Raw genomic sequence first — 20,284 nt, forward strand, 5'->3', positions numbered from 1 at the left:
GCTACATCATGTCGAGACCAAAACCTCGCACATCCGAGTCTGCTTCTTCATCTAGGGTGCCAACTGTAGCTATACCTCCGACAGCAAGAAAGTCGTCTCAGCCTGCTGTAAATACCCAAAGCGCAGGTACTGCTCCTCGATTCTATGTGAGTGTGTTGCCATTATCCTCTCCTCATGGCTACCTGCTGATGAGTGTCAAACAGGATGGACCAACTGTTAGTACTCAAGGTAGCGATGTGAAAGCCAAGGCTAAGAAGGCAGCTGCAAAAACAGCTGCTGTAACGAAAGTGAGCTGAAGGAGGTCGTAACGTCTCTTGATGGCCGTGTGCTTACATATGACGCAGGCATCGACCAAGAGGGCAGTAGCAACGGCTCGTCGTCATCCATGGTCTATCATATCCATCCTGACTACTTTACCCGCCCTGATATTCTTCTCCCTTGCATCGACCGTTCTGTGCCCACCACCAGGTCAGACCTTATCTCCAATTAACAAATACGTTCTGTCTCCTCTAGGATATGGACCGACCCAATCTCATCCAATACTATGTTATCCCGCGAATGTATACCACCAAGAGGTCCTGCAACCATATGTTTATCCAGTATTAGACAAGGCTCAAAATAGATTTACAACTTCACCTTACTACGTTAATTACGCTAAACCAACATATGACAAGGCTGATAAAACTCTTCAAACCATATACAACGGTCCTGTAAAACCGGTAGTAAATAGAATAGTTAGAGGAGCCAAGAGATTTTACTTTACATTTGTTCAACCTCATATTCCATACCTCAAGGCTAGATATCACACAATTACAGCTCCTTACACTTCAAGGATTCGAGCATTCACTAACCCCCATATTGAAACTGCTACTCGATATGCCAATCTCGCTTCGGATAATGCTGTCAAGGGATACAACTATGCATCAACTCATCCTGTCACTGGGCAAATTTCAAAGTATGCTCAAAAGGGTTGGCAAGTGGGATCGGAGAACGGATACAAAGCTTATCAATGGAGTAAACCTCATTTTCTCCGAGCTAGATTAGAGACTGAACGAATCACAAGGGAGATCTTAGGTCCCAGAGCGGTAAAGGCGATTGAGCGAGCTACAGTAGAAGCTGCCAAGATCGAGGCCATCGTGCGAGCGTGAGTAGAGCATTCTCGATTGAGTACCAATATTTGGAAACAGTCTTTCAACTTTTGAAACTGACAATTGAAACACAGGTACATAGTCAGAGTATATAACACTCATCTCGAACCTCACGTCGGACCATATGTGACCCAGATATCAAAAGCAACTTCACCTTATACAGCGTTATTGGACAAACACGTTTATCAACCTTATATCAAGCCGACATTCACTCAATTCTTCCCCGCAGCTCTTGTAGCTGAGACCAAATCCAAGAGCTTCTTAGGAATGCTAGCTGAATTTCTACCTGTTGGAGGTGGAGATGTAGCTGAAAAGAAAGGACAAATGGATGATTATTATCATAATCTTGAGAATTCTCGAAAACCTTCTGAAGTGCAAGTCCCAGCTGCGGACAAAGTCGCTCAACCAAAGAAGAAGGCACCTGAAAATGTGAAATCGACTCAAGAAAAGAACGCTAGGACCAATCAGAAAAAGATCGAGAAGGCTGAGATGGAGAGAGTTCGGGAAGCTATCAAGGCTAGAGTTGATGAACAGGGTAAAAAGAGTCAGAGGAAAGTTTCAGAAGAGGTAAATTAGTTTGAACTTTCTACATCCGCTTGCTCTGGCCTTTCGTCATATACAATTGCTTGAATGATTGCTCTTTTGTCCTCGACTTTTACCTTTTCCAGACCACCATTTCTTACCTTATTCACTCATGTCATACAAAATCATTCCAATACATTACCTCTATCTCCGCCATCCTCCGCTTTCCCTCTCAGTCCTACCCAATATATCTACCGTAACATCTTCACTTTGACTATAGTTGAATCTATTCTCCGTTGGTTTAAGCTTCTACTTCTTACAATGAGTATGAATCAAGTATAATATCGTCTGGTTTGCTCATTCGTGTTTTGCGCTTGCAGGTCAAAAGAATCAACGAGGAATTTTTATCAACTCAAGTACCTGTTTTGGCTCAAAATTTGAGATCTGAAATTGAAAGAGAGATTGATTATATCCTAAGTGGATTGGATAAATTATATACCAAATCAACTTCTTTGACTGCTCAACAAGTTGCTAAATCATCGGAACAAGCCGATTTACGGTTGAAGAAGACCATTGATAAGATCAAGTCTAGATTAGATGTGCAGAAGAACAAAATAAACGATCAATCCAAAGTGGTAGTAGAAAGACAAGGGGGATTGATAGATAAAGCCTTAGGTAACGAATATGAAGAATTAGCTCAACAGGTGAGTATAGACTCTTAATGATTTCTAATTACTTGTACTGATGACGTACTTTCCAGATAAAATGGATTGATGGTATAACTACTAAGGATTGGGATAAATACAATGATGTGAAGAAGGGTAAGCAGTATTCGACCCCCCTATCCCCGTTCAGTCTCACAACCTGATGTAATTGGCTTCCTTAGCTGCCGACTCATACAAAGCTAAATTCGTCTCAACTTCGGACGATCCTAAAATCGTTAAACCTTTTAACGAGCTCAGAACTGAGTTAAACGACTGGCATGAATCTTTCCGAGAGAGACTTGGTATTCTCAGACGTACGGCACTAGATCGAATCAAGGCTAGAGAAGCAATCTCGTCTGAAAGCTCCGCCGAACCATCAAGGGTTTCCATATTACCTATCAAGGAAGCTGCAGGAGCGGCAGCGGCAGCTGCTGGAGTTGGAGCTGGAGGTATACTTGGTAAGGGTAAAGAACAAGTTTTGTCCGCTTTATCAGCTGCAGGTTCAGCCACCACAACCGCTACCGGCATTATCGATCAAGCACAATCTTCCGCCGAGTCGATTATCAGTGCCGCTTCATCTAATCTGCACGATGCTACCCGTTCAGCGATCTCAGCAGTAGGAGGAACCCCTTCACCACAGTCACCTCGTGAACACGCAGAAAGTGCAATCAGTGCAGCTTCCGAAGGGATTGAATCGTTTTTGGACTCGGCTACTTCATCGGTACATCAAGCTACTCGATCAGCTATGAAGGCTGTAGGAGTTACACCTACACCAGAATCGATCCCTGAACATGCTGAATCCGCTTATTCTGCTGCTGCCGAAGCTATTGAATCACTTTCTTCTGTTACTGAATCTGCAATTCACGATGCAACTCGATCAGCCATCAAAGTAGTTGGAGGTACTCCAACTCCGGAATCCGGATCTGAATATGCTGAATCAATATATAATGCCGCTTCTCAAGGTGTCGACTCGATCATTAGCTCTGCTTCTGAAGTGATTCATCAAGGTACCAGATCGATAATTTCTGCAGCAGGATCCACACCAACTCCTGAATCATTCGGAGAATCCATTCAATCAGTTTTAGCGATCGCTTCTGAAGGTATTGAAGGATTAATACCGGATTTAGAAATTCATCAAGCTACTAGATCAATAATGAAAGTAGTTGGAGCTACTCCATCTCCAGAAAATATTAATGAACATATTGAATCAATTTCACAAATTGTTAGTCAATCAGCTTCTTCAGTATATTCTGAAGCATCTGAAACTGTTTCTTCTTACGCAAAAGATGCTTCTTCAATTATTGATGAAGTAAAATCTACAATTTCAAATCAAGCTGATTATGTAGGAGATGTAATGAATGAAAAAGTTATTGAAAAAATTAGAAATCCAAGAGAAATTGCAGCTAGTTTAGTAGCTAAACATGCTAGTCAAATTGATAGAGATTTAGCTGAAGAAAGATTAAGAGGAACAACAAGAATTATTGGTGATGAACATGGTCATGGACATGGACATGGACGATCACAACAAACTAAAAGTGCACAGAAGGTTAGAGAGGAATTATGAGGAGAATGAAGATGTGAAAATAAGGGAGAATGATGACTTATGTCGAAATAGTAAAAATGATGAAGCAGATACATTTTCAAATACATGGAATTGAAATACATAGTACAGAATGCATCTCAATATTCTCCATTGATTGCGTTATTATATTGCATTGAGCCTTATTATGAATGCATTCATGAAGAATTCATTATAATTGAAATGCCACCATTATCTTGCACGTATAGTACCATACGATGTACGGAGAATCCCGGTAATAATATAATGTGGCATTTGAGAGGGTACGGCACGTTAAGATGATGTATCTACCACGTCACGTCCTCCACGCTACTCACCACCAACTACTACCGAGTTAACTAACTAATAACATACATTTAAATAATCATATATAGACAATTCATTACAAATCATATACCCATTCACGACTTCTCAGTAAAAGCACGAACGCGATAGAATCAATACCTAAAGGTTCGGATTTGATTGACTTCATTGCAAAGGAGATATTTGATCGAAATATACGCGTTTAGTTTGACATTGGTCAAATATCGCTCAGCAGTATAGGATTATCTTACTCCTGGAGAAGATTTTTGGGAGTGATAATTAGCCAAAATGCAAATGTTGACTAAGGTGAGTTCGGAGCGTTTATAAATAACAAAGATTTGAAGGGAGTAATAGCTGATTAGGGAAATTTGAATATATAGTTTGAGAGTAAATCACCTAGAGTGAAAGGTATTGCATTTCGTGAGTTTGCTTATAATGAATTGTTGGAAAAAATTGAAGCTCATATCTTTCTTGAATCTTTTTAGACCCAAAAACACCTTTGTTAGCTGCTTCTTTGCATAATGGTACGATTCAATTATGGAATTATCAAATGGGTACTTTAGTTGATAGGTATGATGAACATGATGGTGAGTTCAATTTTCATTGTTAATTTGGAAGGAAATAAAAGATTATTTCCATGATCGTGATGGTAGAAGTGAAGATGTATTCGTTCACGATAGGATAGTGTGGGAGAATTAGCAAATGAAGACGAGATAATGGAGGAATGCTAATAATTCAGTATTGACTTGATAGGCCCCGTTCGAGGTATATGTTTTCATCCTACACAACCTATCTTTTGCTCTGGTGGTGATGATTATAAGATCAAGGTGTGGAATTATAAGCAAAGGAAATGTCTCTTCACATTGACAGGCCGTGAGTTACATGATTCTATCTTACTTCCTCTACCTGTCACATCCTGCCATTCAATCTAATCCTCATGCTAATCATTCCACGTTATTCAGATTTGGATTACGTCCGAACTGTCTTCTTTCACCGAGAATACCCATGGATCATCTCAGCTTCTGATGATCAGACTATCAGAATCTGGAATTGGCAATCTAGGACATGTATTGCCATATTGACAGGACACAACCATTATATCATGTATGTAGTCAGCGCTCTTCTGTCCTTTAGCGAACGTGGCTTACCTATATTACTTCAACAGGTGCGCCCAATTTCACCCTTGGGATGATTTAGTAGTTTCTGCATCTATGGACTTGACAGTCCGAGTATGGGATATCTCCGGACTTAGAAAGAAGAACCAAGCTTCCCAAGCACCAATGTCATTCGAAGAACAAGTGTCAAGAGCCAACCAAAATCAAGCTGATCTGTTCGGAAACACTGACGCAGTAGTAAAATACGTGTTAGAAGGTCACGATCGAGGTGTCAACTGGGCTTCTTTCCATCCTACTTTACCGTTAATTGTATCTTGTGGAGATGATAGACAAGTTAAATTGTGGAGAATGTCAGAAACGAAAGCATGGGAAGTAGACTCATGTCGTGGACATTTCAACAACGTTTCAATGTCAATGTTCCATCCACGACACGAGCTACTGCTCTCTGCAAGTGAAGATAAGACAATAAGAGTATGGGATATGACAAAACGAACTGCTGTTCAAACTTTTAGACGAGAACAGGATAGATTCTGGGTTTTAACTGCGCATCCGGAATTAAACCTTTTCGCTGCTGGTGAGTTTCCTTCATCTCATTCGAACGACGTACAATGGTACTAAGTCGGTCAACCAGGTCATGATAATGGTCTTATTGTATTCAAGCTTGAGCGTGAGAGACCAGCGTTTTCCTTATCCGGAAACCAACTGTTCTACGTCAAAGACAAGATTATTCGAATGGCCGACCTTGCTGCTGGTACAAATCAAGGTATTTGTAGTGTCAGAAAACTTGGTTCTCAATGGATACAACCTCGAACATTATCTTACAATCCCGCTGAGCGGGCCGTTGTGGTAACATCGCCTTCTGAAAACGGTACATACGAATTGATCACCTTACCTAAATCTTCTGCTCCTTCGGCATCGGACGGCAAAGATGTACCTTCGGATGGTAAGAAAGGTAACGGCGCTTGTGCCATCTTTGTAGCTAGAAATAGATTAGCTGTACTGGACAAGGCAACTCAAAATATCGAAATTAAAGATCTTTCAAACTCGATCACTAAAACTGTGAAATGCCCTGTGCAAACCAACGAGATCTTTTATGGTGGTACAGCTTCCCTTCTACTCGCTACCCCTACTTCAGTTGTTCTTTTCGATATTCAACAACAAAAGGTCCTTGCTGAAATCAGTACACCGCCTGTTAAGTATGTTGTCTGGAGTACCGATGGTAATATGGCAGCTCTTTTAAGCAAACATAGTAAGTTAAGCTCGGTGATTTAGTCTCCACTCATTAGCTGATGAGAACAATGAAGCTATCACCATTGCCAACAAGGCTCTCACTCAAAGTGCCCTGATTCACGAGACTATCCGAATCAAGTCTGCTGCTTGGGACGATAGTGGTATTCTCATTTACACTACTCTGAATCACATCAAATACGCTCTTCCTCAAGGTGATAATGGTATAATCAAAACTCTTGAACAACCTGTATACTTGACTAGAGTTAAAGGTCAAATCGTTCACTGTCTAGACCGAACTGCTAAACCAAGAACAATCACAATTGACCCAACAGAATATAGATTCAAACTGGCTTTGGTGAGAAAGAATTATGACGAAGTGCTTCAAATCATCAGATCATCAAACCTTGTTGGACAAAGTATTATCGGTTATTTGCAGAAGAAAGGATACCCCGAGATCGCTTTACACTTCGTACAAGACCAACAAACTAGATTTGATCTTGCAATCGAGTGTGGAAACCTTCAAGTAGCACTCGAGATGGCTCGAGCAGTAGATAGAGAAGATGTCTGGAATAGGTTAGGCGCCGCTGCTTTGCAACAAGGTAATCATTCTGTGAGTTTTCATCAGTCTTCTGCCACCAATTTACGTACGAGCTGACTTTGAGTTCAAAAGATTGTCGAAACAGCTTATCAAAAGACCAAGAACTTTGACAAGCTCTCTTTCCTTTACCTCATTACTGGTAATACCCAAAAACTCAGTATGATGCAAGTTATCGCTCAAAAGAGAGGCGATAACATGTCAAGATTCCAGAATTCCCTCTACTTAGGTGATATTCAAGCTAGAGTCGAGGTACTTAGAGAGACTGGGCAGTGTAAGTGTGAAATGGATAGATGGAGGCGACATATGACTGATCCATTGCCCTGCAGACCCCCTGGCTTACTACACTGCCAAGACCAATGGACTGGATGACACCGCCTTGGAAATCCTTGAAGAAGCTGGTATGACTGAAGATGATCTTCCAGCCCCACCTCAAAGCTCAGGCCACTCTTCCCTCGCTCCTCCACCCATTTCATTTCCTCAATCCGATTCTAACTGGCCAATCAAGAACCTCGGGGAATCATTCTTTGACCGAGCGTTGGCTAATGGAGGAGTCGATGAATCTCTCGGAGAGCCATCAGGTGTTGAAAGCGGTGAACAGCTGGATGCTTGGGCTGCTGACGTTGCGATTGATGGAGGAGCTGATGAAGGTGCTGAAGAGGGAGATGAAGATGAAGGATGGGATCTGGACGCTGAAGTCATTGCTCCGCCCGAAGAAGAAATTACACCTGAAGAAGAAGCTGGTGAGGCTGATCTCTCAGAAGGTGTTACGCCTGGTATACCCGAAGATGAGCTCTGGATCAGAAACTCCCCTTTGGCTGCTGATCACGCCGCTGCTGGAAATTTCGAATCCGCTATGCAGGTAAGTAGAACATCTCCTTTTGTTACAGCTGTGCAACAAACTGATTTCGCCATTTTATTCGAATTGCAGTTATTGAACAGGCAGATCGGAGCGGTCAACTTCGGACCTCTCAAACCATTTTTCCTTCAATCATATCAATCAGCTCATGTTTACGTACCTGCCAACCCATCTCTACCACCTATCAAATACAACGTACGACGTAATCCGGAATCCACCGAACTTCGGGAATTCTTACCTGTTATAACGTATAACTTTGACGATCTTAAAGCAAACGAACTTGCTGAGGCCAATAAATTCTTCGCAAGAGGTAAATTCCTTGAAGCTTTGGGAGCGTTTAGAGCTGTTCTGCAAAAATTGATTATGGTGGTTGTGGATGATGAGAATGAAGCTAATGAGGTAGGTCTTATTATATCGGGCTAAGTCCTTCCCAAAATCAGCATGACTAACGTATCATATTCATCATCATCATAGATCAAAGAACTCGTCATTTTGTGTAGGGAATATATAATTGGTTTGACAATGGAAGTTGAAAGACGTCGATTAGTTGCTGAAGAACCTGAATCGGTTGTACGAAATCTTGAATTAGCTGCATACTTTACTCATTGTAAATTGGCTACACAACATGTTCAATTAGCACTTAGATCAGCTATGAAAGTATTTAGTGATGCGGGTAATCACGCTACAGCTGCGGTATTTGCTAGAAGATTAATTGATACTAAACCTTCTGGTGCTCAAGTTATAACACAAGTGAGTTTTGAGCGTTCTTCTTTTTTAACCATCCATTTTATTGATTTTTTAAAAGTATAAAATATTGATGATACTTTTGGGTTTTCTTTTTTTTAGGCTAGAGCAGTTTTAGCACAAGGTGATAGAAATCCAAGAGATAATAATGAAATTGAATATGATCAATTTACTTCATTTGAAATTTGTCCTTCATCTTTAACTCCAATTTATAAAGGTTCACCTTCAATTTTATCACCTTATACAAGTTCTAAATATTTACCAGAATTTAAAGGTACAATATGTAAAATTGATGAAATTACTCAAGTTGGTTTAACTGCTAGTGGATTAAGGAATAAAGTTTAATAGAATAATGATTGTAAGAAGTTATATTTATATAGGAGGAGAGAGAGAGAGAGAGAGAGAGAGAGAAATTGTATCATCAAATTGAAGGGAAGGATGGGGAAAAAGAGAGACTTTTTGAAATGGAAAACAAATTTCTTGTTTATATAACCTCATACCTTTGGGTTTTATCATGAATTTATGCTCGCTCAACGATTTGAATATGATATTGGTTTTTCAATGAGCATTGAATCACATAATGCCATAACATGCCGATCTTTCATAAATGATATTTGAATGTATAATTATACTAAATTCAAATTTTACCTCTTCTCCTAGGTTGTAATCCACCAGAATTATCAGCTAAACCTAAACCTACACCTTGTATCCCATGATCTTTCTTTTCAGGTTTAGGTTGTTTTTCTTTATTTTGAGATATACGTCTTTTTGTATCTTCCATAGCTAATTTTCTTAATTCTTCAGCTGAAGAATGTTTAATAGGATCAAAAGTTTGATTTTGTTTTGAATTAAATGTTGATTTTGGTATATTATAAGAATTTTCTACCGATATTTTCTCGGAATTTAAAGAATTAGAATATTGTTGTTGTTGAATATTTGATTTTTGATTTGATTCAATTTGATAAAATTGTTTATTTTGTTCTTGTTTTTGTTTTTGTGAAATAGATGTTTTACCAATATTATTTAATATTGCTTTTCTTTCAAATTGAGTTGAAGGATTAGAAATAAAGATTTGATTTTTTAAATTATTATTATTAATTGGTATACTTCCATCAGGTAATAAATATCCTTGACGTATACGTTCTTCTTTTTCTCTTAATTCTATTGCTTTTATTTTAGGTTGTAAATTTTCTTGTCTTTTAAAATCATTTTTTAATTCTTCTAAATTAGGAGGTTCAACTCTTGTATGTGATAACCCTATAATTTTTAAATTAATTTATGTATAGTATAGTGGGAAAAAAATTGTTAAATCTAATTTATGAAATTTTACTTACATGCTCTCCATTGTACTGATATTTTTAATATGTTAGTTTGAAATTCAAAAATAATTGGCATTTGTTTTGCTTCAGCTTACCAGGAGGTTTTAATTCTGATCTTGAATATTCTGCTAAATCTCTATTTTTTTTATATTGTACAAATCTTTTCATACGTCCTCCAGCAGGATTAGGTATTTCGAAATATTTGTTACCTATATCAATAATTTCATCAGTTATTCCGAATTTGCTATTCTCAAGAAATTGATAGCTGATAATAAATTGAACAAACCTTGAAGATCATATCCTATCAAACCCTATATAAGGAATAAGCTTTTGCATTCATGATTCAAATTTGACAAAGAGCTCACTTTAGGTCTGAAAAAGTTCTTGACTGCTCCGAAGACTCCACTCATCATCAATTGTTTCGGTGTAAGAACTTTTATTCACAGAAGATTTATGTATTATAAGTCTTTGACGATGATTTCATTCAGACTCGGTTGGTGGAGGTTATTGGAGATACTTGTAAACATCGAAATGATCTACAACCCGTCATAGACATGATATATTTGATTCCGCTCACTCTATCAAAGTAGTTATTAAGGTAATTGATTTCCACGTCATTCATTGATAAGCTTCCACGACGCGTTGATTGACAATGTTAATTTAAGCTACTGGTTCAAATCACTCGCTCATCAAGCATAATCTCACTATAAAATAGCTTTATTCTCAAGTAAGCAAGCGAACAAACAAAACGATCATTTCAACCATATGGCACCGACTAAAAGAGCCACCAATAGTGGTAGCTCAGTAACTACTTCATTGGGAGCTCCAATCAAGACGGATTTAATAAACGAGACCGACCTTTCAACTTTAGCTACTGATCCATTACCAACGATTACAGTTAACAATGCCAATTTAGGAGAAATCAAAGCTGCTTTAGATGATATAGTGAAAAAGGTTAGTAATTTTGAGTTTCTCCAACCGGGCAGTATGTCATTATACATATCCAGCAGCATTGTATAACCATCAGATCATTCTTCCTTTCTTTGACATTCTGTTTCTCTAAGATAATGAAGAGTAAACTAAATGATTTTTACTTTGTCTTATCTTAGCATCTTCAAGATCAATCATTTACACCTTCAATATTACATCCAACAGTACATTTATTATTAGGATATTCTTCAATTATTTTAGCTTTATCTTCAATTTTATATTCACTTAAAGTTGAATTTGAAGATTCTAAACCAATTTTATGGATTTCAGTAATTGGTTATACAATTTTACAAACAATTTTATGGTCATGGAAAAGATGGATTGAAAAAGGTGAAGTATTTAAAGGAAAAAGAAGAAGAATGGTAAAAAGGGTAAGTTAAATTTTTTGACATATTATAGAAAAAAAAAATCGAAAAAAAGTTTAAGTGTGTTTTTTTTGATAAAATATATTAAAAAATTTAGATTGAAACAGATCATATTCAAATAATTTCATCAACTTCATTAAATTCACCACCTTTACCAAATTTATCATTTTCACCACATATACATACAAGTAGACCTTCTTCACCAAATTCTCCAATTTCACCAAATTTAGATTTAAATCAAAAAAATTTTGAACAACAACAACAACAACAACAACAACAACAACAACAACAACAACAACAACAACAACAACAACAACAACAACAACAACAACAACAACAACAACAACAACAACAACAACAACAACAACAACAACAACAACAACAACAACAACAACAACAACAACAACAACAACAACAACAACAACAACAACAACAACAACAACAACAACAACAAATTCCAAATTTAACAAAATTTAATGAAATTGAAATTATTGAAAATAAAAAAGGTCCAAGTTATATTTTACAAATTACTTTAATAATAACTTCAAATAATGGTAAATCTTTAATACATAAATCAAAATTAATAATTGGTAAATTAATTTCAAATTTAATTGATGAAAAAGGTGGAATTGAAAAAGGTCAAATTATTAGATGGTTATCAAATGTTTTAAATGAAATTGGTTTAAAAAGTAGTTTAGATGAAATTAATGATTAAATAAATAAATAATAAAATTGTGGTTTTTTTTTTCAATTTTTTGAAACATTCTGAATTTGATGTTTTTCATCTGTATAAACGAATTTGGTTTAATGTTCAAAAAATTCACGTTATATGTATATATGCAATAAATACACATGCAATATGCCTTAATTTTTCAAACAAATTCGCTTAAACAATTCAAAATGGGAAGAAAGTAGAAAATACAAAATTAAAATTCATCAAAAATATTAAAGCGACCTAAATCCTATACAAAAGAAAAATGAAAAATCCCTGCAACACTAATACACAAAATTTCAACCCCTTGTGAAAACTTTTTCAATGACTTTACCATGTCCTTGTAATTCAACAAGTTGATATCCATTCGTATTAAATAATTGAGATCTTGTGAAAGGAGCAATATCATAAATTTCTAATTCTTTTGCACGTTTTTCAAGTTGATTTAATTTAATTTGAACTTTTTCAGGATTTTCACCTCTTTGTAATCTATATTGTTGTGAAGATTCTTTAATTAATTGACCTAATAAGAATGCTAATAATTCTTCATGATCTGTAGCTTGATGTACATATTTTCTGAATCCCTATTTATTTTAAAAAAAAAGGTTAACGTAAATCTCAATTATAAAATATTCGAAATAGAACCACTTACTCTCTCCAAAGTCTTCTTGATACTCATCTTTTGAGCATTAACGAAACTACCCACTGCCACTTGGATAGCTAAATCTATATCATCACTTCTTACATATTCTCTCAAGTGCATCTTTGCACTAGCTTCTGACATTCTGATCATAGATTCCAAATGTCGAACAGTGATAGGGAAAGATCCCGTAGCTAGTGATTCTCTTCTCAAATCTGCGTAAAGCCGAGCGAGTTTATCTTGATCTAATTGATGTAATTTAGGTCGAACATGTTCTTTAGAATACATGATGTATTTCCTTAATACGTCTTGCGGGATGATCTGTGTTATCAAAATCAGCCAAGTCAGCTTTTATGCCTGTGCAATTGAATCGCAATTTATAGCTTATTTCGATTCGAGATCAGATCGAAATTGAGATTTCACTCACATCTGCATCTACAGAAGTAGTAACGTTGACCTCATCCCTTGCTTCATCAAATTGTGGATGAGATCGAAGATGTGAACCAACCACGAATTGAGCTAACATCTCATCTTTCACAGGATCTACCGCATCTTTCACCACGCACAAAACGTCAAATCGCGACAAAATAGGTTCGGTAAGTTCGACATTCTGTTGGAAAGGTATTGTAGGGTTGTATTTCCCTCGTATCGGGTTCGCCGCTGCTATGATCGCACATCTAGCTTGAAGTGAAGTAACAATACCAGCTTTGGAAATCGAGATGGATTGTTGTTCCATCGCTTCGTGAATCGATGTTCTATCCGCATCATTCATCTTATCGAATTCATCGATTAAACAGTGTCCTTTGTCGGCCAAAACCAATGCTCCTCCTTCTAGAGTCCATTCTCGTGTTATGGGGTCTTTTCTCACCGAAGCTGTCAAACCTACAGCGGAAGCTCCTTGTCCAGTAGTGAATACTGCTCGATTTGCTGTTTTCTCAACGTACTTGAGGAATTGAGATTTCGCTGTACCTGGATCACCTAAAAGTAAAACATTGATATCTCCTCTGATTCTGTGTTTTCTGTTAATATCCTTAGGTACACCTCCGAACAACGACAAAGCAAGAGCAGTTTTGATGTCGTCATGACCGTAGATGGAAGGTGCGATGGACTTGATAATTCTTTTGGCAATCCGTTCATCTTTAGACATAGTTCTAATCATCTTTTCATCCTCTTCAGTCAATCTGACAGCTGCGAATAGATCCTCTTTCTTGTTGATATGATTGGCTTCCAGAACAGTCGAGAACACAGGGAAGCCGTTTTTGGTGTTCAAGGAAGCATCGAAATTATTTCGATATATACCCGTAACTTCGATCTCTTCCCCTGGTTTAGCCATATCAATCAAATCCCAAAGTAGGACTACTTCACGGTGTCTGGGTAATCGACCGGCAGGGACAGATCCAGGCGATTCTTGCAAAGTCATCTTTTGATAATTTCGATAGACTGTTTGTTCGGAATTGACACTGAAAGGTCCTCTAGATTCACATGCGGAACAGAAAGAGATTTTTAACTCTTTATTGGTATCTTGGAAGAACGGCCCGTTCACTGCACCACACTTCCCACAGTCAAACTTAACGTATTTGAGTTGAGGGAAAACACCCGTTCGACGAGTAACAACTCCGCTTACTCTGACAAGACAGTTCAAGTTGGATTGACGTAGATCTCGAAGTGACAAACTGGTAGGAAACTCAGTAATTCGGACATGAATTTCAGAGTGAATGTTGTCGTATGAAGGGTAGTAAAGTAAAATGGCCTCGAGAGCTACCTCGTCGAAGAGTGCTAACATTGGTTGAGGGGAGTTGGCGAGGAAATAAGCTAAAATAGGTCGTGATTGCGCCAGATGAAGGAAAGACACCTCCAACGATTCAGAGTTGACTGCGGTTAGATACAATCAGTCCCAGTATCATTTCGTTTAGTGACGGTAAGACGTCTACTCACTTTCACCAAGATGTTTGATTCGTTGACCATAAACAGATTGACCATTCTCATCAACGTAAGTCATCAAGAAACTCCTGAAATGCTTTTGTACGGCTCTTCTAACAGAATCGATAGATACCCATTCAGCAATTGAGGCAGCTTTAACATCACCAAGATGTTCAAGTGACATTTCTTCCTCCTCTCCTGCATCATCTTCATCCATTCTCTCATCATACTGTCTTCTTCTTCGTCTAGTGTTGATTCCAGCTAAAGGACCTTCACCTAATCCTTCCATATCTTCATCATCAGATTGAAGGAACGCAGGCATATGATCTCTTCGACCTGCTCTTCTTCCTCCTAATCCTCGATCTCGTCTTTCCATAGCTCTTTCAGCTGCGAGTCGTTCTCCTCGAGTCATTTCCGCAATTGATGATCGGTCGTCTAAGTCTGCTTGAGAATATGTATCGAGATTATCGTTCGCGTCGTAATCTCTGTTATAAATCTCATATTAGCATACCAGCATATCTTTCATTCTGATGGAAGTCCACTCACTCCATCATACGCTCGTTGAAAAGATCTTCTCCATCTTCATCCTCATCGTCATCCCCTTCTCTAGCTCTTCCCATCTGCCTCATTTCAACTTCGGCATCATCTCCTACATCAGCTTCATCACCAAAGTCAGAAAAAGGTGCAGGAGGAGAAGAAGGTGGAAGAGATGATGGAGGTGGGGATGATCTTGGACCAGATGGTCCAGCAGTTGGCGATCTAGATCTTGAACGTTGACGCTTTGGTCGCGGTTGTGAGGAAGGAGGTAAAGGCGGCGAAGACTGTAAAACAGCATGTTAGCTGACGTACAACCATCGTCAATGAACCAGCTCACCATTTCTCTTTACGTTGGTAGTAAGATATAAGCTTCTCGACAAGAGTAAGAAGATAGAATGCAATTTGAACAGATAAAGAGCTTATAGATGCTTGAATGAATAAATGAATAAATGAGGGAAAAAGGGCAAGACAGAAACGCGTAAATCCCAATTCTAACGCGACGCGATTACTCACATAATTATTATATTATTGATAATTCAATTTATTATCATTTATCCCATCAGTTGTATTTCTTTATATTTTCACCCATTTAAAATAAGTTTAGATTTCGATTGTTATTGCAGAAAGATTAGATACAACAGAGACATTTTCATCATATTATTCATTGTAATATACATAACTTGCAATTAAGATAATTAACAATATGTCAGACCTACCTTTCCCACCTTTAATTTTAGCTTCTAGCTCATCAAGCGTAGTCTCAGCTTCAGGAGCTCAAATCATCTTATATAATTCACAAACCTCCAAAATTATCAATTCACCTCAAGTGGAAAATAAATTACAACAAAATGGTTTCATACGGCATTTAGCAATTACCAATGATGGAAAGATAGTTGCCAGTGTAGGAGATGACAAGAATCTAAAAGTTTGGGATGTAAATGATGATGAGCTGAAGCTTCGAAGTACAAGGTTAGCTACGTCTATATTCAGTATATGGGCAATTAGCTGATCTAATTCTGATTTATAAATAGAGGCTTAATCAAAAAGGCCTCTCATATTTCTTTTGCAAACGATAATTCTATAATCGTGTCTGACAAAGTCGGAGATGTATATTCGTAAGCTCTTCTATCCCTGTAAAACTGAAATAGAGCTTATAAGTTACTATAAAGTTATCCCCTTGATCCTATTCCATCTGATCCTTCTACTTCAAGACCTCCAATGTACTCTATGGTATCTGATCCAACGAAGAACCCAGATTGCACATACTTGCTAGGTAAGCTAGACCACATTCTGTGGAACAAGTGAGATTTCTGTTGATCCGGAATCGCTCCTAGGCCATGTATCTGTAACTACCCAACACATCATTACCCCAGATAACAAGTATATAATCACAGCTGATAGAGACGAACATATACGTATATCGCGATATCCAAAAGCGTACGTAATAGAGAGGCAATTGTTCGGTCATGATGGGTAAGCTTGATCTTGTTTAATTACCAATCGTTATCGAATTCGTGCTCTATTGTGCTATTGTGGAAGCTAATCCAATGTCGAACAGATTCGTATCAGCTCTTCATATTCCATCTTCACAATCAAATATCTTAATATCAGGAGGAGGTGATCCTTCTATCAGAATATGGGACTGGACAATAGGACAATTGGTAAACAAAGTAGATATCTACAGTGCAATTTTACCTCATAGAAAAGTTAGAAGTTATATGCGAAAGAATAAATGGAAAGGACGTACTATGAAAACTGAAGAAACAAATACCGCTATACAAAGTCGAGATCAAGAAGAAGGAGAGGAAACATTCTATTCTGCTCCAGAAGGATATGTTCTACCTACTGGTCAAGGGGTATGTATAAAGAAGATTGACAGTTTACAAATTAGTGGGAAGACTATAATATTATTCTTTTCAGAAGGGTAAATTACTTAGCATTATTTTCTCGATTCAGTGAAGATTCACTGATATATTCGTGGTTTTAGTGCATCCTCCATACATTCTTTCATACTCCCATCCGATCCTTCATCTCCTACTACAGTCAATACTTTACCTTTACCATATCCTTTATTAGACTTCACAGCTTTACCTAATGATAATGGTAAAATCCTTTTATCGCTTGATACAGCTTGGGGAGTATTAAAGACCAATCCTGGTCCAGGTACAGATGCAAGGCAAGATGTTATACAGCGAGATGAATTGTCAATTGAAGAGAAAGAATCTTTCAAAGACACCTTGAGTATTTTAGAAGTAAATGAGGAAGGGAAGGTGAGTTTTTATTTTTGAGATATTCAAAGATACAGATAACGAATTACTGAAAATCTTTTTTATAGTTCTCTTTCACACCTTCAAATGACATTTCTTCGATTTATTCCAATTTACCTAAAACTGATATTAAAACTTTATCAAATTTAAATTTATATCCTTTAATTAACCTTTTACCTAGATGGCCAGGATTAGAAGAAGATGAAGGAATTGATATACCACAAATAAATTCAAATGAAAATGGAAATATTGATATTTCAGATGATTTAATTAGTTTAGCACCTACAAATTTAACTACAAAAACATTAGGAGGTACAATTAAAAATTATACAATTGAAGAATTAAATTCATTAAATTTAAAAGTATTAGGTAGATTAAAATCAAATGGAGTTGATGTAAATGAAATTTTAAAACAAAGACAAAAAAAATCAAAAGAAGAAAGAAAATTAAAATTATTAGAAATTAATAAAAAATTAAAAGAAGAAAAAGAAGAAATCGAAACTCAAAAAGAACCTGAAAAGAAAAAACAAAAACAAAAACAAAAACAAACCAAAAAAGTTGTTATTTTAAATGAAGAAGATATGTCAAATTCATAAATTCTTTCATTCAATATAATTTTAAAAGTTCTTAATATATAATGCATTTTGTAATTATAAGGAATTATTTTAATTTGATTCTTTGATTTTATAAATGATGCTTTAACATAATCATAAATGGATTTCTTTAATTTTTTATATCCTTATATAATTTGACATGCTTTACCAATAAACATTTAATATAGTATCAAAATGCAATATCAAAATGCAGTATCAAAAGACTGAAATATCTAATTATCCTTCGTTGGAATGACATATTCCCTTATTTCAAAATATTCATCTTCCCATTAACTTCTACTCTCTAGGTTTAGTTAAACCTCTTAAAGTTAAATCATATACTACATCTTCACATTTTTTTAAATCATATTTTAATGAATCAAATTTACGTCTTAAAGCATCATTTCGAAGATTTAACTAAAAAAAAAAAAATTACCATTATTCAAAATTAACTTTTTTTTCTTTTTTTGATCATAATTTTGAATTAATTTATTAATCTCATTCTCAATTTGAGAATTTAATAAAATCATTTGATATTGTTTTTTTTAAAAAAAATAAAAAAATTGGAATGATTGATGATTGATGATTGATGAATTTAAACTTACTAAAGAATAACTTGCAAATATATCATTAACGAAACTTGATATTTTTATTGGTAATTCAAAATTTTGACTAGTTACTGCATTTATTGATAATCTAGGCTAAAGAGATTGAAGAATGAAAATTAAAAAATTGAATTTTGGTCAGATATATTAAAAAATCAATTATGAAATTATAAAATTTTGACAATTTTTGGTTTCAGAAAAATGAGGGTTTAAATCTTACAAGTTCATTTACTGCACCTATTACACCTTGTAAGTAATCTTCTGAAGAAAGTTGTAATACTTCCGTAGAATCATTTTTCACTAGAAAAGGAGAATGAATATAAATATTAATTTGTATTCAACTGTTCATTTAATCGTATTTAACGTGTTCAATAAAAAACCTAACTCACATCCAAGAATTTTAGATATAGTATGAGCAGAAGTTAAATCATCATATAAAATAAATCTAGCAAGTACTATTGAAGTAGTTAAATTACGCATCGTAGGTCCAAGAGCAAATTGATATCTATTCATTTCTTTATATCAGCTTTTGAATTTTTGGGTATAAAATGCCAATTTGTTTTTTTCTATTTTAAAAAAAAAAAAGAAAAAAAAACTAACCTGTAAAATTCATTTTCTGGAATTAATTTAGCTACATCTTGCCATAATGATTGAGTTTTGCTTATTATATCAATTGAATTTTGACAAATTTCATTATCTAATAAATCAGAAATCAGCCAATTTAACTTCATTATAATTTTTATCAATTAAGATTATATAGAAGAATTTTACAAAAACTAACGTTGTGAAAAAGGAGCAGAATGTAATTTGTTTAATTCAGTGATTGCTGTTCTGGACAAATCATCTATAGGTTCAATCGATTCACGAATTTGCTATATAATAAGTCATAAATATATAATAACCAATAATGTATATATCATTTACCTTTTTCAAATTTTGATCATTTTCTAATAATTCAATAACGCTCGATAATGTTTCAGTAACAGTTTGAGCTCTACTTGACATTGTGGTAACTTCAACTTTTCAAGAAGTGGGAAGAAGATTAAATATCGTTAGGGATTAGATGTTTGCCTTGGTTCGAAAATTTTAATCACTAGTTCAAAATTGATTTGCAGGAACGATTAATCAAACTAAATATTTCAAACTAATAATTGTAAACACATCGATTGCATCGAACAAAGTTCCAACTTTTCACCAAATGCGATATCAAGTGACGTCACGACTTTCAATTTTATTCGTTTATTTTTAGTGGAAAGAATGATGATTACGTATTTTGGTATTTCGCTTATCATGCCATAATATCTCGGTCAATTCCGTACGTTAGTAAATTCAGAATTGAGAAATATCTAAGAGTAGTAGTGACACACTGCAAACGACCATTATTAGTCTCTTCTGCTTGCTTTGCTTGACGATGGAAGAAGAGGCTTGTGCGACATATAAATAGTATCACGTGTGATCGGCTTGAACGCCGTTGATATGCGCAGTCAGGTAAAAATGAAAGGACTGATCGCCTTGCGAATTTCATATATTAAAAACG

At 35.9% G+C, this 20,284-nt stretch overlaps 7 protein-coding genes across 7 annotated transcripts; 4 read left to right on the top strand and 3 right to left on the bottom strand.

Annotated features, from left to right (window-relative positions):
- Positions 1–8: 8 nt before the first annotated feature.
- On the top strand, positions 9–3,938 carry I206_105206 (uncharacterized protein; the record flags this gene model as incomplete). The annotated part of the gene is made up of 7 exons (XM_019155625.1): positions 9–146; positions 204–287; positions 345–1,144; positions 1,223–1,715; positions 2,051–2,374; positions 2,431–2,491; positions 2,557–3,938. 7 exons carry the CDS (start codon positions 9–11, stop codon positions 3,936–3,938), a joined length of 3,282 nt encoding a protein of 1,093 aa, XP_019011779.1.
- A 606-nt stretch (positions 3,939–4,544) lies between these two features.
- I206_105207 (uncharacterized protein) lies at positions 4,545–9,144 on the top strand (the record flags this gene model as incomplete). Its single annotated transcript, XM_019155624.2, has 13 exons — positions 4,545–4,562; positions 4,637–4,676; positions 4,742–4,843; positions 5,010–5,129; positions 5,219–5,360; positions 5,422–5,945; positions 6,003–6,620; positions 6,676–7,211; positions 7,272–7,470; positions 7,526–8,058; positions 8,128–8,454; positions 8,530–8,805; positions 8,902–9,144. 13 exons carry the CDS (start codon positions 4,545–4,547, stop codon positions 9,142–9,144), a joined length of 3,678 nt encoding a protein of 1,225 aa, XP_019011778.2.
- Positions 9,145–9,436: 292 nt separating this feature from the next.
- On the bottom strand, positions 9,437–10,528 carry I206_105208 (uncharacterized protein; the record flags this gene model as incomplete). Its single annotated transcript, XM_019155623.1, has 5 exons — positions 9,437–10,056; positions 10,134–10,148; positions 10,214–10,327; positions 10,405–10,429; positions 10,484–10,528. The coding sequence occupies 5 exons, from the start codon at positions 10,526–10,528 to the stop codon at positions 9,437–9,439; spliced, it is 819 nt and encodes a 272-aa protein (XP_019011777.1).
- Positions 10,529–10,883: 355 nt separating this feature from the next.
- On the top strand, positions 10,884–12,188 carry I206_105209 (uncharacterized protein; the record flags this gene model as incomplete). Its single annotated transcript, XM_070203082.1, has 3 exons — positions 10,884–11,072; positions 11,228–11,479; positions 11,571–12,188. 3 exons carry the CDS (start codon positions 10,884–10,886, stop codon positions 12,186–12,188), a joined length of 1,059 nt encoding a protein of 352 aa, XP_070059183.1.
- A 296-nt stretch (positions 12,189–12,484) lies between these two features.
- I206_105210 (uncharacterized protein) lies at positions 12,485–15,374 on the bottom strand (the record flags this gene model as incomplete). The annotated part of the gene is made up of 5 exons (XM_019155621.2): positions 12,485–12,769; positions 12,838–13,146; positions 13,253–14,697; positions 14,761–15,230; positions 15,292–15,374. The coding sequence occupies 5 exons, from the start codon at positions 15,372–15,374 to the stop codon at positions 12,485–12,487; spliced, it is 2,592 nt and encodes an 863-aa protein (XP_019011775.2).
- A 611-nt stretch (positions 15,375–15,985) lies between these two features.
- I206_105211 (uncharacterized protein) lies at positions 15,986–18,145 on the top strand (the record flags this gene model as incomplete). Its single annotated transcript, XM_019155620.1, has 7 exons — positions 15,986–16,251; positions 16,314–16,397; positions 16,452–16,555; positions 16,617–16,755; positions 16,841–17,206; positions 17,270–17,552; positions 17,618–18,145. The coding sequence occupies 7 exons, from the start codon at positions 15,986–15,988 to the stop codon at positions 18,143–18,145; spliced, it is 1,770 nt and encodes a 589-aa protein (XP_019011774.1).
- Positions 18,146–18,439: 294 nt separating this feature from the next.
- Positions 18,440–19,752, bottom strand: I206_105212 (uncharacterized protein; the record flags this gene model as incomplete). Its single annotated transcript, XM_019155619.1, has 7 exons — positions 18,440–18,559; positions 18,748–18,843; positions 18,968–19,047; positions 19,137–19,252; positions 19,348–19,444; positions 19,529–19,619; positions 19,672–19,752. 7 exons carry the CDS (start codon positions 19,750–19,752, stop codon positions 18,440–18,442), a joined length of 681 nt encoding a protein of 226 aa, XP_019011773.1.
- Positions 19,753–20,284: the final 532 nt, after the last annotated feature.

This window comes from Kwoniella pini, chromosome 7 (assembly GCF_000512605.2).
Source record: "Kwoniella pini CBS 10737 chromosome 7, complete sequence".
NCBI lineage: Eukaryota > Fungi > Basidiomycota > Tremellomycetes > Tremellales > Cryptococcaceae > Kwoniella > Kwoniella pini.